This window comes from Dreissena polymorpha, chromosome 4 (assembly GCF_020536995.1).
Source record: "Dreissena polymorpha isolate Duluth1 chromosome 4, UMN_Dpol_1.0, whole genome shotgun sequence".
NCBI lineage: Eukaryota > Metazoa > Mollusca > Bivalvia > Myida > Dreissenidae > Dreissena > Dreissena polymorpha.
Genome location: NC_068358.1, coordinates 23,293,415 through 23,310,207, shown reverse-complemented (window position 1 = coordinate 23,310,207; position 16,793 = coordinate 23,293,415). Strand labels below are relative to the sequence as shown.

General features: G+C 35.1%; 2 protein-coding genes across 2 annotated transcripts; both read right to left on the bottom strand.

The window, feature by feature from the left end:
- Positions 1 to 8,751: 8,751 nt before the first annotated feature.
- LOC127876371 (uncharacterized) lies at positions 8,752 to 12,117 on the bottom strand. Its single transcript, XM_052421550.1, has 3 exons — positions 11,998 to 12,117; positions 10,696 to 10,755; positions 8,752 to 9,600 (listed from the first exon to the last, which is right to left on the bottom strand). Exons 1-3 carry the CDS (start codon positions 12,074 to 12,076, stop codon positions 9,338 to 9,340), a joined length of 402 nt encoding a protein of 133 aa, XP_052277510.1. The 5' UTR covers positions 12,077 to 12,117; the 3' UTR covers positions 8,752 to 9,337.
- Positions 12,118 to 12,202: 85 nt separating this feature from the next.
- On the bottom strand, positions 12,203 to 16,693 carry LOC127878279 (uncharacterized). The gene is made up of 4 exons (XM_052424798.1): positions 16,614 to 16,693; positions 14,504 to 14,702; positions 13,154 to 13,243; positions 12,203 to 12,216 (listed from the first exon to the last, which is right to left on the bottom strand). Exons 1-4 carry the CDS (start codon positions 16,635 to 16,637, stop codon positions 12,203 to 12,205), a joined length of 327 nt encoding a protein of 108 aa, XP_052280758.1. The 5' UTR covers positions 16,638 to 16,693.
- Positions 16,694 to 16,793: the final 100 nt, after the last annotated feature.

Here is a 16,793-nt window from a genome sequence, read left to right as displayed (position 1 = left end):
GCTTATATTGGGCCCATTTTGTGCAAACTTTAACAATCTTCCTGTCCATAACCATTGGGCCTATTTCTACCAAATTCGGTATTTAGTGACATCTAATAGTTCTCTACTTAGTTTGTTCAAATTGTGCCCCTGGGGACAAATTTGACCCTGCCCTGGGGTCACAAAAATGAACATATGCTTAAATAAGGCCTATTTTGTGCAAACTTTAAATCTCTTCTTGTTCATATTTATAGAGCCTAGGGCTACTAAATTTGGTGTGTAATGATATCTAATAGGCCTCTACAAAATTTGTTCAAATTATTCCCCTGGGCTCAAATTTGACCCTGCCCTGAGGGTCACAAAACTGAACATATGACGTTTACCAGGGGAGATTACTGCGGCCGTGTGGCTGTGACCAACAACAACAACAACATCTTGTAAACATGAGATAAAACCCTGTCATTTTAGATCAGATGGTGACTGCTTACAAAGGGATTGAAGTAAGAAAAAGCGTTATGATTGTTTTTCTTATGAACAGAAAAAAGTTGGTTTTTATTTATGTCGAAAGTGAACATATATCCGGATAAAAATATTTCGGATTACATGTTAATTTCGTGTCTTTTTTGTAGTGTTTAAACCAGTTTAATAATATCTTATTGATTTAAGACACGACTTCCATGAACATAATTATTTCAAGAAAAGTCAATGTATGATACTGCATGGTAAACTCGAACTTTGTATCCAAGAGAAGGTGTTTTAATTAATGAAGTGCAATGTTCTTAACTATCGTATAAGCTGCATTTTAATAACTAATGATTCATTGTTCCATTTTTGAATCGTGGCTCATGAATTGTGGATATGATTGTCAATTGCTCAACGATCCATATATATTTCTGACCATTTTATAATTTTCTTAAAATAAGTTATGAATTGATCTTAGAAGTCAAATGTATTACTTAATTAAATACATTTATAAATATAAAGAAATAATCTTTAGATTATCGTAATATTCTCAGGCCTGTTTGTCTTAGGGATGTGTGTGTTGGTAATTATATTTTGAGGTGATTCTTTACAAAGAAAGATGCTACTATTGTATTTGTTTTAAATGTGTGAAAGGCTCTAAGAAGGAACCAGAGATTATTAACCCTTTACCAAACACTTACAAGTTTTTACGGGGTTGTAGCTGACAACTTTATAAATAATTGTGATAAAAGGAGAAATTGCTCAAGATGAGCAATTTCTCCTTTTATCAAAATTATTTTTATCCTACCTGATTATTTCCTTCATATTCCATTACAATTTAATTGTCGTCTGCAACCTCTTTCAAATTGAGAAAGTCCAAAATGTGTCGTTTTGGTAAAGGGTTAAAGAATTTTGATTCCTATGGGTCTTGTGAATCTGTTTCAAATCAAATGCGTAGATTTGATCTTCAGCATCTAAAAATATGTGAAATAGAAAGAACGACAATATATTTTGGAGAGATAAATGTACCTACGTTATAAGCAAAGGACCTGTGCAACAATTCCCGGGCTTTTTAGTCTGTTTAGTTAACACGGTAGTAACTTTTTCCATATATTAAAAAGCTCATCTTTCCAAAGCGCCCAGTGGGGCGAGGGATAGAAAGAGAAAGTCACATGCTTAAGTACATTTCAACCCATGCGCATTGCACATGTTTTTAGCATAAAAAAACAGTGGAGCGATACAGGGCCATCATGGCCCTCTTGTTAAATTGTGTTTAAAAAAAAAATACAAAAAGGTGTATTTAAATTGTATTTTTCTTTTAAATGTTTTATGTTTTTTAAGTGTTGATAATATTTTGCTTGAACAAAAGCGTTATTTCAGTACTTCAGAAGCACTTAAGTTAACATTTGTTGTTATAATTGACGATGCTGGAACAGCAGCGTCCAAGGTTTGATAATCACCCTAAAATTTTTTACAATGGCGGCCTATGTAAAAGACCGAGCCAGTCCGATTGAGATAACTCGATTTTTCAGTTACTTCCCTTTTGCATACGCCACTGCGTAGAAGCATTGTTAACATTCTCCTAGCAGAGTTGTCGTTCGTGTTTCAACATTCAACAATGGCCGCCTTAATGAGAGTCTCGATTCAAAACTTTCTTACTGCATACATTGGCTTGTTTCGCTATTTAGAAGTTGTCATTTAGGATATATGAATTATTTATTCACTAAATCTCCGCTTATGACAACAATAGTTGGAATTCGAAGGATATATACTCGACGTGAATGAAGGACTTTCTGGATCGTAACAGCTTGACACGGCAAAACTGGCATACTGATTACTGATATTTTTAGTTATCAATATAAGTCACATTGTGCTTTATAAATTGTATTCGATCATTTTGCGACTTATTGAATGACTATGATACCCGATATCAACAGTTCATCGGGGATTTGCAGATCACCAAGCTGTCCTGAGATTCAACATTGATGTCAAACTCTACTGGTTAGTACTCTTTCTAAGTGTCAGTACTTTTTATCATTTTAAAGTTAAATGAACTGTGTCACAGTAAAAGAAACATTAAGCGATTGTGGCCAGTTTGGATCTTGATCAGCCTGCAGTCGCTCGAAAGCTGTTTGCTTAAAAGCGTTTTTTTGACAATAACAAATAATTTAATTTGATACTGATTTGACTGCGCTTTTCCTGTGACCTGGCTCAAATAATAGAATTGTCATTAATCAAATTATTTATTTCGAACATTAATTCAGGGATTTCAATAGATTTTAAAAACCAGGAGTCAATGACCCCTGGACTGAAATTTTGAGGAGTCAAATTGAAAAATGGTGGGGTCAATTTTGAAGCGCGTTAATTGTGTTTTTGTCTGTATTATTCAATTTTTTTAGATAAAAATATGCTCTAAGAGTAACACAATACCTTAAAAAGTTATACTGCTTTATGAAATAACAATACCATGATACATAACACAACATATTTTAATGAATTGATACTTCCTAATAGTTATAACACATTTAAGTCTTTTAACACATTTAAATAATTTAAGATATGTACCGGTAGCACCTTTTTATCACATATTTATCGTCATTATATCATCATCATCCCTATGATAGCTTTTCTAATAAAACACAATTTAAATGCATGGAACATCTAGTATATCTATTACTGTTTATCCGAATACTATACATGTCCGAAATATGTACACTTTGGAATGCCTTACCTGTAGTCGTTTTACTTTAATAATCCAAATTTTTCTTGTTATCGGGTTTAACAAACCTTATCAAATGTTTGTTAAATCCAGTTAATGCTTTCTCCATTATTGAATCGCCATTACTTGCAATTTGAATCGCCAGCTTTGAATTGAACGCGGGTTGAATGTTAAGTCCGCCATTTACAATGTCGAAGGTCATGACGCAGCAATTAAATTTTACTCTGATAATTTATATCTTATCGAGAAAATGTGTTTTCTCAATGTTTATGTGTAGTATTATTACTTGTTCGTATTAAAAAATGAACGGTGATTCCAGTTTATATAAGATAGGTGTTACTCGCTGGACTTACTATTGGATCTACGTAATTAATAGACCTTTGATCAATATGGTTTTTACTTTAATTTTTCCGACTTTCTTTAACCGTGCCGTCTGAAAAGTCTGCAAAAAACCTGCAATTATCGGATGGTCAATCAATTATCACGTAATCACTGCTGCTAATTACCCAGTTAGTGGGCACGCACTATTTAGACGGTGACATGTGTATTGGAAGAGATGAGATAAGATAAACAACGCCCGGGGTATTCCCTCGATTATAGACCGAGTTTCAAATACTGAAACATTAATTTCAATTAGGAGCGCAGCGGGATTTATTACCATGGAACTCGAGATGTTAACTGACTGACGCACAGGTCAAATTTTCGACGCGTCAAAATGACGCACAGCAGAAAAAAGGGTTGCGTCAAAAATGAGTCATTTTTAATTTGCTCGCGTCAAAACGCAGGATTCTGCGTCTATTGAAATCCCTGATTAATCAATTGTTTTTCTTGTCCCTCGGGATCAATGACTCCAGCACTTTCCTGTTGAGAATTGAATACTGCTAAAGGCGATGCTAGGGGGCGTGAGAGATGTTGCACCTTCCAGTATCGCTCGATGGTTCATTGTCAGCTCGGGTTCTACGTACATGTACCCCGGGTACTCTTAAGTATACTTACATGTATCCCGGGTACGGTAAATATACTAAAATGTACCCGGGAAATTTAACCCTAAATCAGTAGTTGTCGACTATTTTATTGTAATAAGTATATATACACATCAGGGCTAAACACTATTTTTCAACTAGCCCGTTCGGGCTAGTAAATGCAGAACCTACTAGCCCTGACCAATCTTTCATGTGCCCTGACCCAAGTATTATTAAACCTTTATATTTATCATTCAACTTGTATTTTCTTGTGCTTGGAGATGCGCAATTATGATTAAATCATTCTTATTAGCTTGCCTTACTATATAATGCTATTGAATTCAATATTCATCTATTTAAGACAACTATTTGTAATCTCCACGCCATTTCTGGAGAAATTTTCTTGTTTTTTATTTCCTCATAATACTTTCTCTTACTTTCCTCCTTCCCTTTTCTTTTCGTATCCGAGGAACCCCCAAGCCCACCTGTAAAGCCAAACTTAAACAACGACATGAACGTTAAAACCTTTTTTTACATAGATTGCCGGGCTACCGTCTTAAAAGAAATGGTAAGTGAATCTTAGCAAAAGAAATAACGTGTTACGGTAGTTGTAACAATTGTACAGGGTTAACTCTCTACTAAAAGCCGGGATCGACCATTAATATTAGTTTTGCTAATTGAATTGCGTAAAAAATATTGTCAAAACACTTCTAATCTAAATAAAGTCTCTATCTTCCTCTAAATAGATTTATTAATCGTCTAAAGGATGGAATAACCTTTCCATAATGACAACAAATTAAAATTATTTAAAATTGATAAATAACTATTAATTTTATAGTTACTTTGTGTTAATGTCGAGTTTTATACCTTCATCATTCCAGACGATCCTGGGCGATCCCGGCTTTTAGTTTCAAACTTATTTTCATTGAGAAAACATGTCACTTCGAGGAAACCAATCAAAAACCGTGTCTAGCGGCATTCCGTTTAAAAATAGGTACTGACGTGTTTTACCAGGAAAACCGCCGGGGATTTTCTGAATTGTTGGCCTCTTTCTGATTGCAATCAGGGGTTTCTGAATCTATTTCGAGATACGATCCGTTCGTTGTCTCCGAACTCACTCTGGGATTTAATTGTCATCTGATCATACAGTATCAAGATTTGTGCATCTTTGAAAAGCTTATTTAAAACGCAGTTTATTGATATAGAACATATAATCCCGCCCAAAATACACACGACCGGTCGGGCCTGGGACATTGGCTAGCCCGGACCAAGGTACAGGCAGTGAATGTCGTTCGGACGTGCCTTAGTGTTAAGCCCTGCACATTTATGTCAATTTTCTGTAGAACGGCCTCTATATTATCGGAACACATACTCAAAAAGCATGTTGATGCAGTGTTTTTTGAAGAGAAGTGTGTTTAAGATAATCGGTTGCGCGTTTTACGACATCGGATTTTGGGCGCGAATACAACTCGGGTACAGTCTAATATGGACCGAGTACAATTACGTTTATTTACCGTACCTGGGGTACATGTAAGTATACTTAGAGTACCCAGGGTATATGTAAGTATACTTAAGAGTACCCGGGGTACATGTAAGTAGTACCAGAGCCGACAATGACCAATCGAGCTCCATTATCCCTCATGAACCGACTCAAAAAACCGAGTCGGCAATATCTGACTTAATTTTTGGTTTGGTTGCTCTCGAGGGATCGAAAATTTCAGAATCTTCCTAAAAGCCCTACGGGTTTGATCCCCAGAAGCGACATTGAAAACTAGCAACTAGCATACTTTGTTATCTAAAAGGCTGCTAAACCTGATATACAATGATAATGTGAATTTTATCTCACATGATGTTCATCTGTCATATTATATAAAAACTTACAGCTGCAGTAGTAAACAACTGGACAATAATTAATGAACGCATCTTTCATTTGTCTTTGACACTTTGATTTTGACATGGCCTAGATTTAAATATGTGACTGGACTTTACCAGCACTCTTGTAACAGAGCTAAAGTTTAAATGTACCATTGAAGATCACCTAAATCCAGATTTGCTATTATAAACGTGTGGAAAGTTTTAAGGGTGTGACAAGTAAGCAAAAATTGGTCATTACTTAGAGGCCACAACTGATCTATGACTGTATTAAAACAAGAAAAATCAGTGCCTGATTTAGATTTCCTTAGATAGTTTAATAAAAACTGAATTCATAAGCCTGGTAACAGTTTAACGGTAATGCTACCAATGTATCACACCAGGGCATTGAATTTGAAATATAGGACATGCATGGTCATTTCTTCATGAAATCAGGACACAAAATTGTATTTTAAGTCCTTAATTGACCTGGCTATAGTTCTCAGATTATTATAAGCTAAATCAGTATATTTATATCATTATTTATGCTAAATGTGTATTGTTAACATATACACAATCATGCAGTTACATGATAGCAATAAATAATATCAAAGCTACCCATACTTTAAAGGTCATTGACAAAGCCTATGGTCAAAATGTGAACACATTGAGTGTAATCGCCCTCTCGTGCCAGCAAAAACAACACGTTGACAGGTTGTCATTTTTGACAGTTCTACTTTCACTTTCATTTTGCGACATCAAACTATTAACAATTATGTGGCTGAGAAAAATATCGCCATTGCTTTTTATGCCCCCGGTAGGGTGGCCTATATCAGTTGAACTGTCAGTCAGTCAGTGTGTCAGTCTGTCCGTCCGTCCGAAAACTTTAATGGCCATAACTTTTTTAATATTGAACATAGCAACTTGATATTTGGCATACATGTGCAACTCATGGAGCTGCACATTTTCAGTTGTGATAGGTGAAGGTGAAGGTCATCCTTCAAGGTCAAATGTCAAATATAAAGCCTCTGTCTGTCTGTCCGAACACTTTTACATTGGCCATAACCTTTTCAATATTGGCGTGCATGCGTATCTCATAGAGCTGCACATATTGATTGGTGAAAGGTCAAGGTCATCCTTCAAGGTCAAGGTCAAAGGTCAAATTTTCCAATATTGAAGATAGCAACTCCATATTCGGCATGCATGTGTATTTCATGGAACTGCACATTTTGAGTGGTGAAAGGACAAGGTCATCCTTCAAGGTCAAAGGTAAAGTATATGGCTTCAAAGCTGCGTAGCAGGGGGCATTGTGTTTCACAAACACAGCTCTTGTTTAATATATTTTCTGCACATTTCTTCAAAAAACTTACATCAATACACGATTTTCTTCGTTAATTCAATCATTCCTGACAGACTTGTGTACATATTTCGCTTACATTTTGACGCGCGTAGGTAGGACCGCATTACCGCTTCCGAAATGTGTATTCATACTATTGCCTTCGAGGAACTTATCTGATGTTTGACGGAAAGGGCCGAAAATGTGCGAGTGTGGGTCAAGTTCCCCACAGGTACTACTTTCCCGTTCCCCCATTTTTTTTTCGTACCCATTTTTTTTTCATTCCCAACTTTTTGTTCGTACCCAAAAAAAATTCGGTCCCAATTTTTTTGTTCCCAAATATATTTTTTCGTACCCAAATTTGTTTTCATACCCAAATTTGTTTCGCAAAATTTGTTTACCAAATTTTTTTTTCGTACCAACATACACAATTGTGGTGATTGTGGTGATGTAGATAAACTTAACTTGATGCTTTTATATCCATCCTCTCAAAAGTATCGTCACACCAGTACTGTTAGTACTTTGATTTTGTATTTGTTGACAACAGGTTATGCTATGCATTCTTGTTAAGCTTGTCATTGATTACGAGTTACCATGCCCCAATTAAATGTTATTAGTTGTAGATGAAAAACATGTTGATACTATTTGATGAGTTGTTTTTAATAGACATGAGTCTCGCTCGGGGAACACAGGGTATCATACATGTTAAGTGTCATCCCAGATAAACCTGTGCGGATCTTCATTTAGAAAAGACTTCCTTTAAACGTAAAACTCCAAAAAAGCAGGAAGTGTTGTTTCTGATGAGCCTGTGTGAACTGCACAAGGTAATATAGGGTGACACCAACTAAGAGTAATTACGGTTATTAACGACAGCACTTTCCACGTAGACAGGATTTTTGTTTACAACATACTTCCTTAAAACGAGACATTGTGTAAAGGCGGCAAGTGCCGTCCCTGATTAGTCTGTGCGGACTGCAGAGTTCAATCTGGGATGGTACTTTATGCAAATGCAAATAAAAGCACCATTGTGTCTGTGCTACTTTGTTTGATCTTTTTGTCAAAAGGCTATTTCGTATTAATCCGAACTCAATAGTCATGCGCTGATGACATATGTGCATATTCAAATACATAAGTGATGATTACCTATGCTATTACCATTGGATTTTGACGATGTTTGTTTCACCTTGCTTGGTTGAAATTATAACACTTCTTATCAAAGCCGTCGACCGCCATCAAACTGCTCCAAGGTGATTCCGACTTAAATCTGTTTTTTTGTTTCGGCAAAATAAGACACCAAAAACTGCTTAAAGCAATATTTTGTTGTCAATTCAGAAATTAAATTTTATCTGAATTCACTATCTATCGGAATTTATATGAACATATTTATATGATAATTACTTCTAAAGAACATAGAGAGTACCAACAGAAATATTGCTATGCTGACGTTTTATTAGAAGGAAGTGGAATACATAAAATGTAAATACATTAATTTACTTAAGCATGGTGACATCGAACTGAGCAATTGATCAACAGAATGTTTACACTTAATATTTGTATCAATGTATTCTTTTTTATGTTTACATGCACACGAATTTAAAACTCCAATGCCGCATACAGTTCAAATTGATTGATGTATGTAAATATGTATACACAGTATGTAAGCAGACAGGCTAAGGAAGACTGTTTGTCATCTTTGTTGTTCATACTGTCTTTATATACAAGTTATTTTAGTACAAGAACGGGAAGATTAGACATGGTCGGATATAAATTATTTTTCAATATATTAAAATGACGATTTACGTAGCTTTTATCGTGCATTCTCTGATGTCCAAATACTGTGAAACTCTTATACATTTGGTTATATAAATATTTACTTTTGAGATTGTCAGTACCAAATGCTGTTTACGAAATCTAGAGCATGTGCAGAGGTGTCAGCAAAACGTTTTAAGATGCAATTTGGACAGTAAAATCGTAACTGTATGTTGGCTACCGTCGAGGTCACCGATAGCCCACGCTCGCAACTCTTCGTTAAACAGGTATAGCACCGAACCCAACAGGGGCATCCAGACAATCCTTTTTGGGCGGTCGGCCTCCCACGTCTAGGCAGGGAACGGTTTCGTTGTTGTACACAAAGCCACGAGGGGTTTCACACAGGCAGTACTTGTCGCGGCACTCGATGTCATTTCCTTCTTCTCCACAGCAGTCGTACGTGTGACATTTGATGCCTGCCCTTCTGTCGCATGCGTTTGAAGAGCGGACACCGTCCTCGACGCATTTGTCTCCAAATTCAACTAAGAGAAAAAATGTTGCATTAAATGAAAATCATAGGTCAATAAGACGTTTTCAGAATTAGATTTAACACACAACTATACAACCAGAATATATCGCTTAAAAACGATATCCTTTAATTAGTAACACTAATAAGAAACAGAAAAAGTGTTTATCTTATTACGAAAGGATCCAGGCTTTTGAACAAGGAACGAATTTTTCGGCACAAACTATGCTGACCTATATAAAATACATTCTTAATAATATGATATATGAACTATAAGTATCAGCATGCTTACATTCCATGTTTTTTTTTTGTTTTGTTCAAAGATACATATATAAGTTTATAATGTTAACTGTCGACCTGATGACAGGTCTAAATCAAGACAACATGGACGTTTTTAGTGTATGAGATTTTTAGCCTTTACTGTTGATTTCAGAAATGACGTGTCATGTGATATTCGCGTTTTGTAATTATGTGGTCCTGGCTGCCATTTCGGTAAGCAGCAACTGAGTAGCAACCGATACATACAAACTGTTGTTTTTTAACTGTTAATGGGTTGTCCTTCCTTAAGACAAGGTCTTAGAATTGTTATATCGAAGGGCTAATTTAATCAGCTGACGAGCAAATAATCTGATATTTCATTAGCGCTTCCGATAGTATAAATGAAACAGCAATGAATGGTCAATACAGTAAAAAAGGTTTCAGATTCTTTTAAAGTAAAGTGAAGTTATAATAAATAAATACATTTAACAAGTCAAGTCAATTTAACATCTCTTGTGTGTGCTTTATATTTATACATGTACTTTAAGAACTGTGTAATAATTGTAGGCATTTCCTTATCAAAAGACCTAATGTTCGTATGGTAGATAACTTAGTTCAATTAAAATAAGAGAAACTAATAAGGTTTATCACTATCGTTACCGGTATTATGAACAAACAGTTATTAGTGGTCAACACCGTCAAAGTAGTATCAGTTTCTGTTGTGTATCTAAAGATAAGCAATTCTTAAATCAATAGAGTTTTTATTGCTGTAAATGTATACATTTATATCGAACGCTTGCTACATGTGTACTATTTAGTTTAATCATCATAATGTACAACATAAATCGCTTACGGGGAGGTTGGCACGCTCCTGCTGCGTTGCACGCCTGTCCCAGACCACAGTCAAGAGTACCTTAAAATAAGTATAAACCAGAGAAATCAAGAGCTTCATCACAACGCGTAGTGTATGGTGTACGAACCGGTTCAAAGTCTGAATCGTATCATACGGTTTGGCTTGAACCGTATCATACGATTTCGCATCAAACAGTTAAGCGTACAATTGGTCCAAAAGTCAAAACCGTCTTTTATGGTCGCAAAACCGTATGATACGGTTCTAGCTTAACCGTCTGATACGATCGTATCATACGTTTTAGACTTTTGGACCGGTTCGTACACCATAGTAGTGATGTAAACTTGAATAATAATACAGATGTTACTGTCGCGGCAGCGTAGTGGATACGGTGTCCACCTGGCGTTCAAGAGGTCTCGCGTTCGATCCTCATCTCGTGAAAGTTCTTGGGATTTCCCTTATGATATTATACCAACGTGCAATACAAACCTAAGCGTATTGCAACTGTCTATAGCACAACAGTTTTACGGGATGTGTTTGGTACGTCTTCCGTCCCATTTTTGTACCGTAGCTGCCCGTCGTTTTTTGAGTAAAATCAACACAATATTTGATTTTATATACTGAGCCAAACAGACAAACTTTAGCGCATATACACTTTGTATAATATCTCCATTTGTGCAATAACTATGTTATAATACAAATGTGTCGGATCGAAAGTGTTTAAACATTTACGATAAATGCATTCGCACATTATGGACGGTTATGTTGTTTGTTAATAATTCGATGGAAATACCAATACGTATATTATTTTGAACTTGAATCCTGTTCTACGAGACTTGTAAAGAAGAAAGCGGGTACAAAAGTGCATTATCGGTTCTGTAAAACATTTAAAAAATCGATGTAACACACAATATTTGATTGGTCTGGATTACAGTATATTACAATCAATATTTGATTGGTCTGGATAACAGTATATCACAATTTAAAATGAAAAACAAAATGTGATGAAGCATTCGATGGGACTTGACTGACCCATAATCACCAAGTAAACGGCAAAAGCATGATGATTATAGTGTGCCAGAGGATTGGACTATGACATATAACAGTATGCATATCATCAGCGTAATGATGCGCATCGAGACATTGATTGGACTATGACATATAACAGTATGCATATCATCAGCGTAATGATGCGCATCGAGACATTGATAATGTTTAGACCTGCCTACAACGAAAAAAAAAATATGTTCTATATGATTGAATTTCAAGATATCACACGATACAAAACAAAATCGTATTACTCACAACATTCGACCGGGCCATCTTTTGGAATTTCACCGAACGGGCAGAAGCATTCTCCGACGAAGGCCGACTCACAGTCCATCCCTGGTTCACAGCAGATTTGTAAGGCAACGGCTGAACAATCGGGACCTGGGGATGAAAAGCGAATTTACTTGTTTTTATTTGACAAGGTAACACAATGTTATATTGATTCCAATTTTTTCACCCTCTAATCTTTGATGTCTTTTAAGTTGAACATAATTGAATTTACGACTGTAGCAATTTACGTTATATGACGTTCTGATAATCAACACAAGTAAGGGGGCCTTTTCACGTTTTGACAAAATTGAAAAAAAATGTTTTAGATTCGCAAATTTTCGTTGTAGTTGATGAAACAGTAAGAAACATTCTCTAAAATATCCATTATATGCAACTTTTGACGATTTAAAAACCAGAAAATTATAGCTTTGTAACGCAGAACGATGGAATTATTTGGAGAGTCCTGTGTTTGTCATTATATTTTGTGCGATACTACGAGGATTGCTTATATGAAGTGTAAATTACATCACACACTGTATGAGCACGGATGGCCGAGCAGTCTAAGCGATTGACTTTTAAGCCAGGGGTCAGTGGTTCAGGCCCAGTTCAGGGTTACTTTTTTAATTTCATTCTTGTTTTTTACTGGAGCTTTTTAGATCTAATGTTTATAATATAAAGCATTTTTAATGACAAACTTCAATGCATGCCAAAATCTGTGAAAAGGTCCCTTTAAGCCGTTACACCGCACAAGACAGATTTACCCCGACAAATCTATATCATGAATTTATAGATTTCCAACTTCCAAATATTTAAAAACATCTCTAATAGAGAGATCACATGTCCAGAGTTTCAGGGTTCCTCACAGAGCAAATGAATTTATATGCACTGGATTATGAGGTTAATTTCATTTGTGCCAATTATTTTCTTATTTTCTGATGATTTGTTTTATAATTAAACATATGTTTATGTCAAACATAATACACTTGTATGACGCTCTCACAATATACACAAGTACATTATTACTCTGCGCGTGAAACCTGTATCTTCACAATGCTGATATAAATCCAAGTTCGTTTCATAAGCTTTAATTGAGTAAAATCAATCAAGATGAACACGTAAGAAACGTAATAAGTATACATACAGCAATTGGGGAACTCGCCATCGAATTTACATTCGCATTGTTTGGTCTCTTCGTTGCACTGAGCATGGTCCGTTACTGAGCAATCAGGGCCTACAAACGAATGAAAAGGTGAAATAATTTAGTACGTGTATTTGTTTTTTTTAGATAAACATTAACATGTTTCTATATCAAAATTTACATTAAATGTCGTTCTAAAACTAAACAAAATGTCATTATACTAGTGAGACAGCTTTAACCCGGCAAACCTGAAATAAATCTAAGTGGATAAATATGTTTCCAAAATCGAGCCATATTGTGTTTAAAAACAGGATTTGCATATAGAGAAGTGTTTTGCATTCTCCATCAGAGCAAATGACTTGTTAATACCGGTATGTGAAACTCAACTCAAATCTTTTATTTGAGTTATTTTCCTGTTTGCTTATTATTTTGTTTTTTAAATAATATATCACAATGTCGAAAATCACACTTAACTTTACAAGACGTTCTTAAAATATTAAACACAATTAGGTTATTATTCTGTGCGCGAAAGCTTTATCCTGGACTGCACACGCTATTCTAGGAAGACACTTTACGCGGATGCACTAAACCCCTATTTCACAGAGCACGGCTTAAATGTATTTACTCTTTTTAAATATTTGACCTTAGGAAATGTTATGGAGCTCAATAATGAGTGCAATTTATGACAACACTGAAAAGTTACTAATATATTCTTAAATATGATGGTCATTTGGTCTATCTGTGATACAATACACATAAATGAAAAATCTGAATTCGAAAATAATCCGTTTTTCTATTTATTCCACAATGTTGTGTTTTGTAAGTGTAAAAAATAGATGCCGGAAAAAAGTGTCACCATAAAATAATTTTCTACCATAAAAGTGTTCTCACAGTCGTTAATTAGCACGAGACAGCTGTATACAGACGCTGCGAGCATAACTAACTTAATACAATGGAAATATTGTGTTGTTTTATAAAGACAATTCAAGATGATGGGAGAAGAAGATAAATTGTTGTTCGTATAACACTTTGGAAGCGTTCCGTCAAATCTACATATACATGTGTTGGTGGTGTCGTAGAAATAAGCATTGTTTGAATGTTTGCAATCATGGCATTGTATTGAATTTAAATCATTTACTAGAATAAAAGTAACTTTAATCATCGTTAATCATCGTTAGTCATCTAGTAAAAGTTATCAGCAACGTATGATGTATTTGTAAGTGATGTAGTTGTCGATATATCCTTAATGATAGGAAGTATGTATATTATATATTCCGCGTTTTACTACAAAGTTTAAATGTGTGAATTGAAATGATTTTTAAAAATTGCATGATATTGCCTAGTTATACATACATCCATCCTCACAGCTTGAACTGCTACTGCCTCCATCTATAATGTTTATGACGACTTTATACGTTGAATCATCGGAATCGGTCCCATGGGAACTTGAGTCGCATCCGCTATTGCTTTCCTCGGATTCGGTCTCCTTTGAACACGGTTTTGCAGGCTTGGCGGCACACTGGCACACAAGTGCAAGGACGATGCAGGTAACCTGTAGAAGCCGAGAGAAACTGACTCGTGATTTCGTTCTAGAACCATATCTTTCAACTTAAACTTATATCAAGGCGCATAATCCAACTTTTATTCACAATGGAAAATCCAAATTTAACATAAACATGGATACTAAAGAACTGTCTTTTGTATAATATATTCCAATGGTGTATTGAACAATAATTTGTCCACAATGCCTAATGGGAGTACGGTAATAATTTGATTATAGCCTGTTATATTTGCTGTTTGTATGTTGACCTAGTTAAATGCCAACAGAAATTAAATATACTGATGTTACTGTTTTGAATAAAGTCTGTAATTTTCAATAGCAATTATAAGTACTATTAGGACTACTTCTCAACTACCAATTAGTATGACTGGTTTTGGGGAAGAGACACCGCGAGTCTGCTGTCAGTAATACAAAATATGTAGACGGTTGTCAACAAGCGACACCTTATAAAAATATAATCACAAATAAGCATTTTAAAATACACTTGAAATACAAGTTTATCATGAAATAACGTATTATTATTGAGTTCGTTGCTTATGAATGGTTGCTGCCAAATATAATTATGTGTATGGTGTTTGCTTATGCCTGTAACAAGATATGGTCTTGCAAGTTGTGACAGTTAAAACGACATGTAAGTCGAATTCAATTTGATGCGAAAATATATGTGATTGCCTGGTATATAATCTGGTTGTTCACCTGTTATCCTGTGATAAGGACATGTAAGGAATGTACCTGTTCAGACAGCTGGTAGCTGGTCATGTTAGTTTAATTGCATGGTCACTCTATATAGGGATTCCGATGATTCGGAGTCAGAAATAAAGAGGAAATGTATGTCGTTGAAATCGCAAAAAGCTCTCATATAGATAGTTCTAAGACCAAATAATTGTGTGCTGTTGTACATGTGTTTCCTGTTTGTGTCCAAATTCCTATGCTGTCCAGGTACACGTGAATGCGCTACTACAGTATGAAGATGCAAACAACAGACACAGACCACGTCGTGGTTTGTGAAACTAACAACTAGAGCTAGTCGTACTTGCGCAAAAATGTGATTAATGATGCTGAAATAGATTTAATGTAATAGTTATATTCAGGGATAAGTTAATACTGATAAAAAGTTGTGAATCGTGACAAATACTGAGCTCAAACAAACGTAGAAATAAAATGTTAACCACTATACAAGTTTAAATAACAAAGTGTAGCATTTTAGGCAAATATGTTATATGTCCGAACGATTTCGTTTACGACTTTCTAGTATGTACATACAGAACAATTTTGGAAGCTTTCGTGATGATGTCTTGACATATGGTTGTCAGCAAGAGTGAGGAAAACCCAAAATCGTGCGGGTTAAAGAGGCTTATACCAAACGTAAAGTTTTCAAATATATGCTTAAATCTTATTAGCGTGTGTGAGCAGTTACGATACTATTAACATGTCCTACTCTGTATCTTCACTTCTTGCTGTCCTAAGAGGAATGTTGACAAACAATTACTGTATTCATAACATAAACACATCCCAATTAAATTCTAAAAAGTAGTCGATAGTCTTTGCAGTGAGAAAAATATTTTTCCAACATAATTAACAACAACACCTGGTGTTAAATAAAAGTATTTATATTATAAAAAATCTGCAAAACAGTTGTCAATGTGCGTTTAATGAAAATAGTCGACACCCTTGACTGTTCAAAGGAAAACAAAATCATTCTTGCTCTTGCGAATATCGGTGTCCATGAATACTTTTCCCTTAAGTTATTCAATCTCACAGTAGTATCGGTCCAACACATGACAATTTTTATAAGCACTTGATTTCTATCTAACAAGGCATGCTAATCTACAAGTATAACAAAAAGAACCATTGCAATATTAAAAATCAATTATTTAATAAATGAAATAAAAGATGACTTACGATAAGTAGATTCATGGTGTTCATAATTTCCTCTTATTATTTGAAGTGTAATTCAAACGCAGAAGTGGAATAAATAAAACACCAAACTATCGCCCTTTTATACATCTTATAGACACGCCTCCCTAAATAGTCACACAGGTCAACATACATTTAAGCCAATAACAATTCGGCTTATTATGG

Excerpts from the sequence above, each read along its gene's own strand:
- LOC127878279 (XM_052424798.1), bottom strand. The coding sequence starts at position 16,637 with ATGAACACCATGAATCTACTTATC. Across the intron at positions 14,703-16,613 it reads ACACCATGAATCTACTTATC|GTTACCTGCATCGTCCTTGC; the intron begins GTAAGTCATCTT and ends CGGCTTCTACAG. Across the intron at positions 13,244-14,503 it reads TTCAAGCTGTGAGGATGGAT|GCCCTGATTGCTCAGTAACG; the intron begins GTATGTATAACT and ends ATTCGTTTGTAG.
- LOC127876371 (XM_052421550.1), bottom strand. The coding sequence starts at position 12,076 with ATGGACTGTGAGTCGGCCTTCGTCGGAGAATGCTTCTGCCCGTTCGGT. Across the intron at positions 10,756-11,997 it reads AGATGGCCCGGTCGAATGTT|GTACTCTTGACTGTGGTCTG; the intron begins GTGAGTAATACG and ends ACTTATTTTAAG. Across the intron at positions 9,601-10,695 it reads AGGAGCGTGCCAACCTCCCC|TTGAATTTGGAGACAAATGC; the intron begins GTAAGCGATTTA and ends TTTTTCTCTTAG.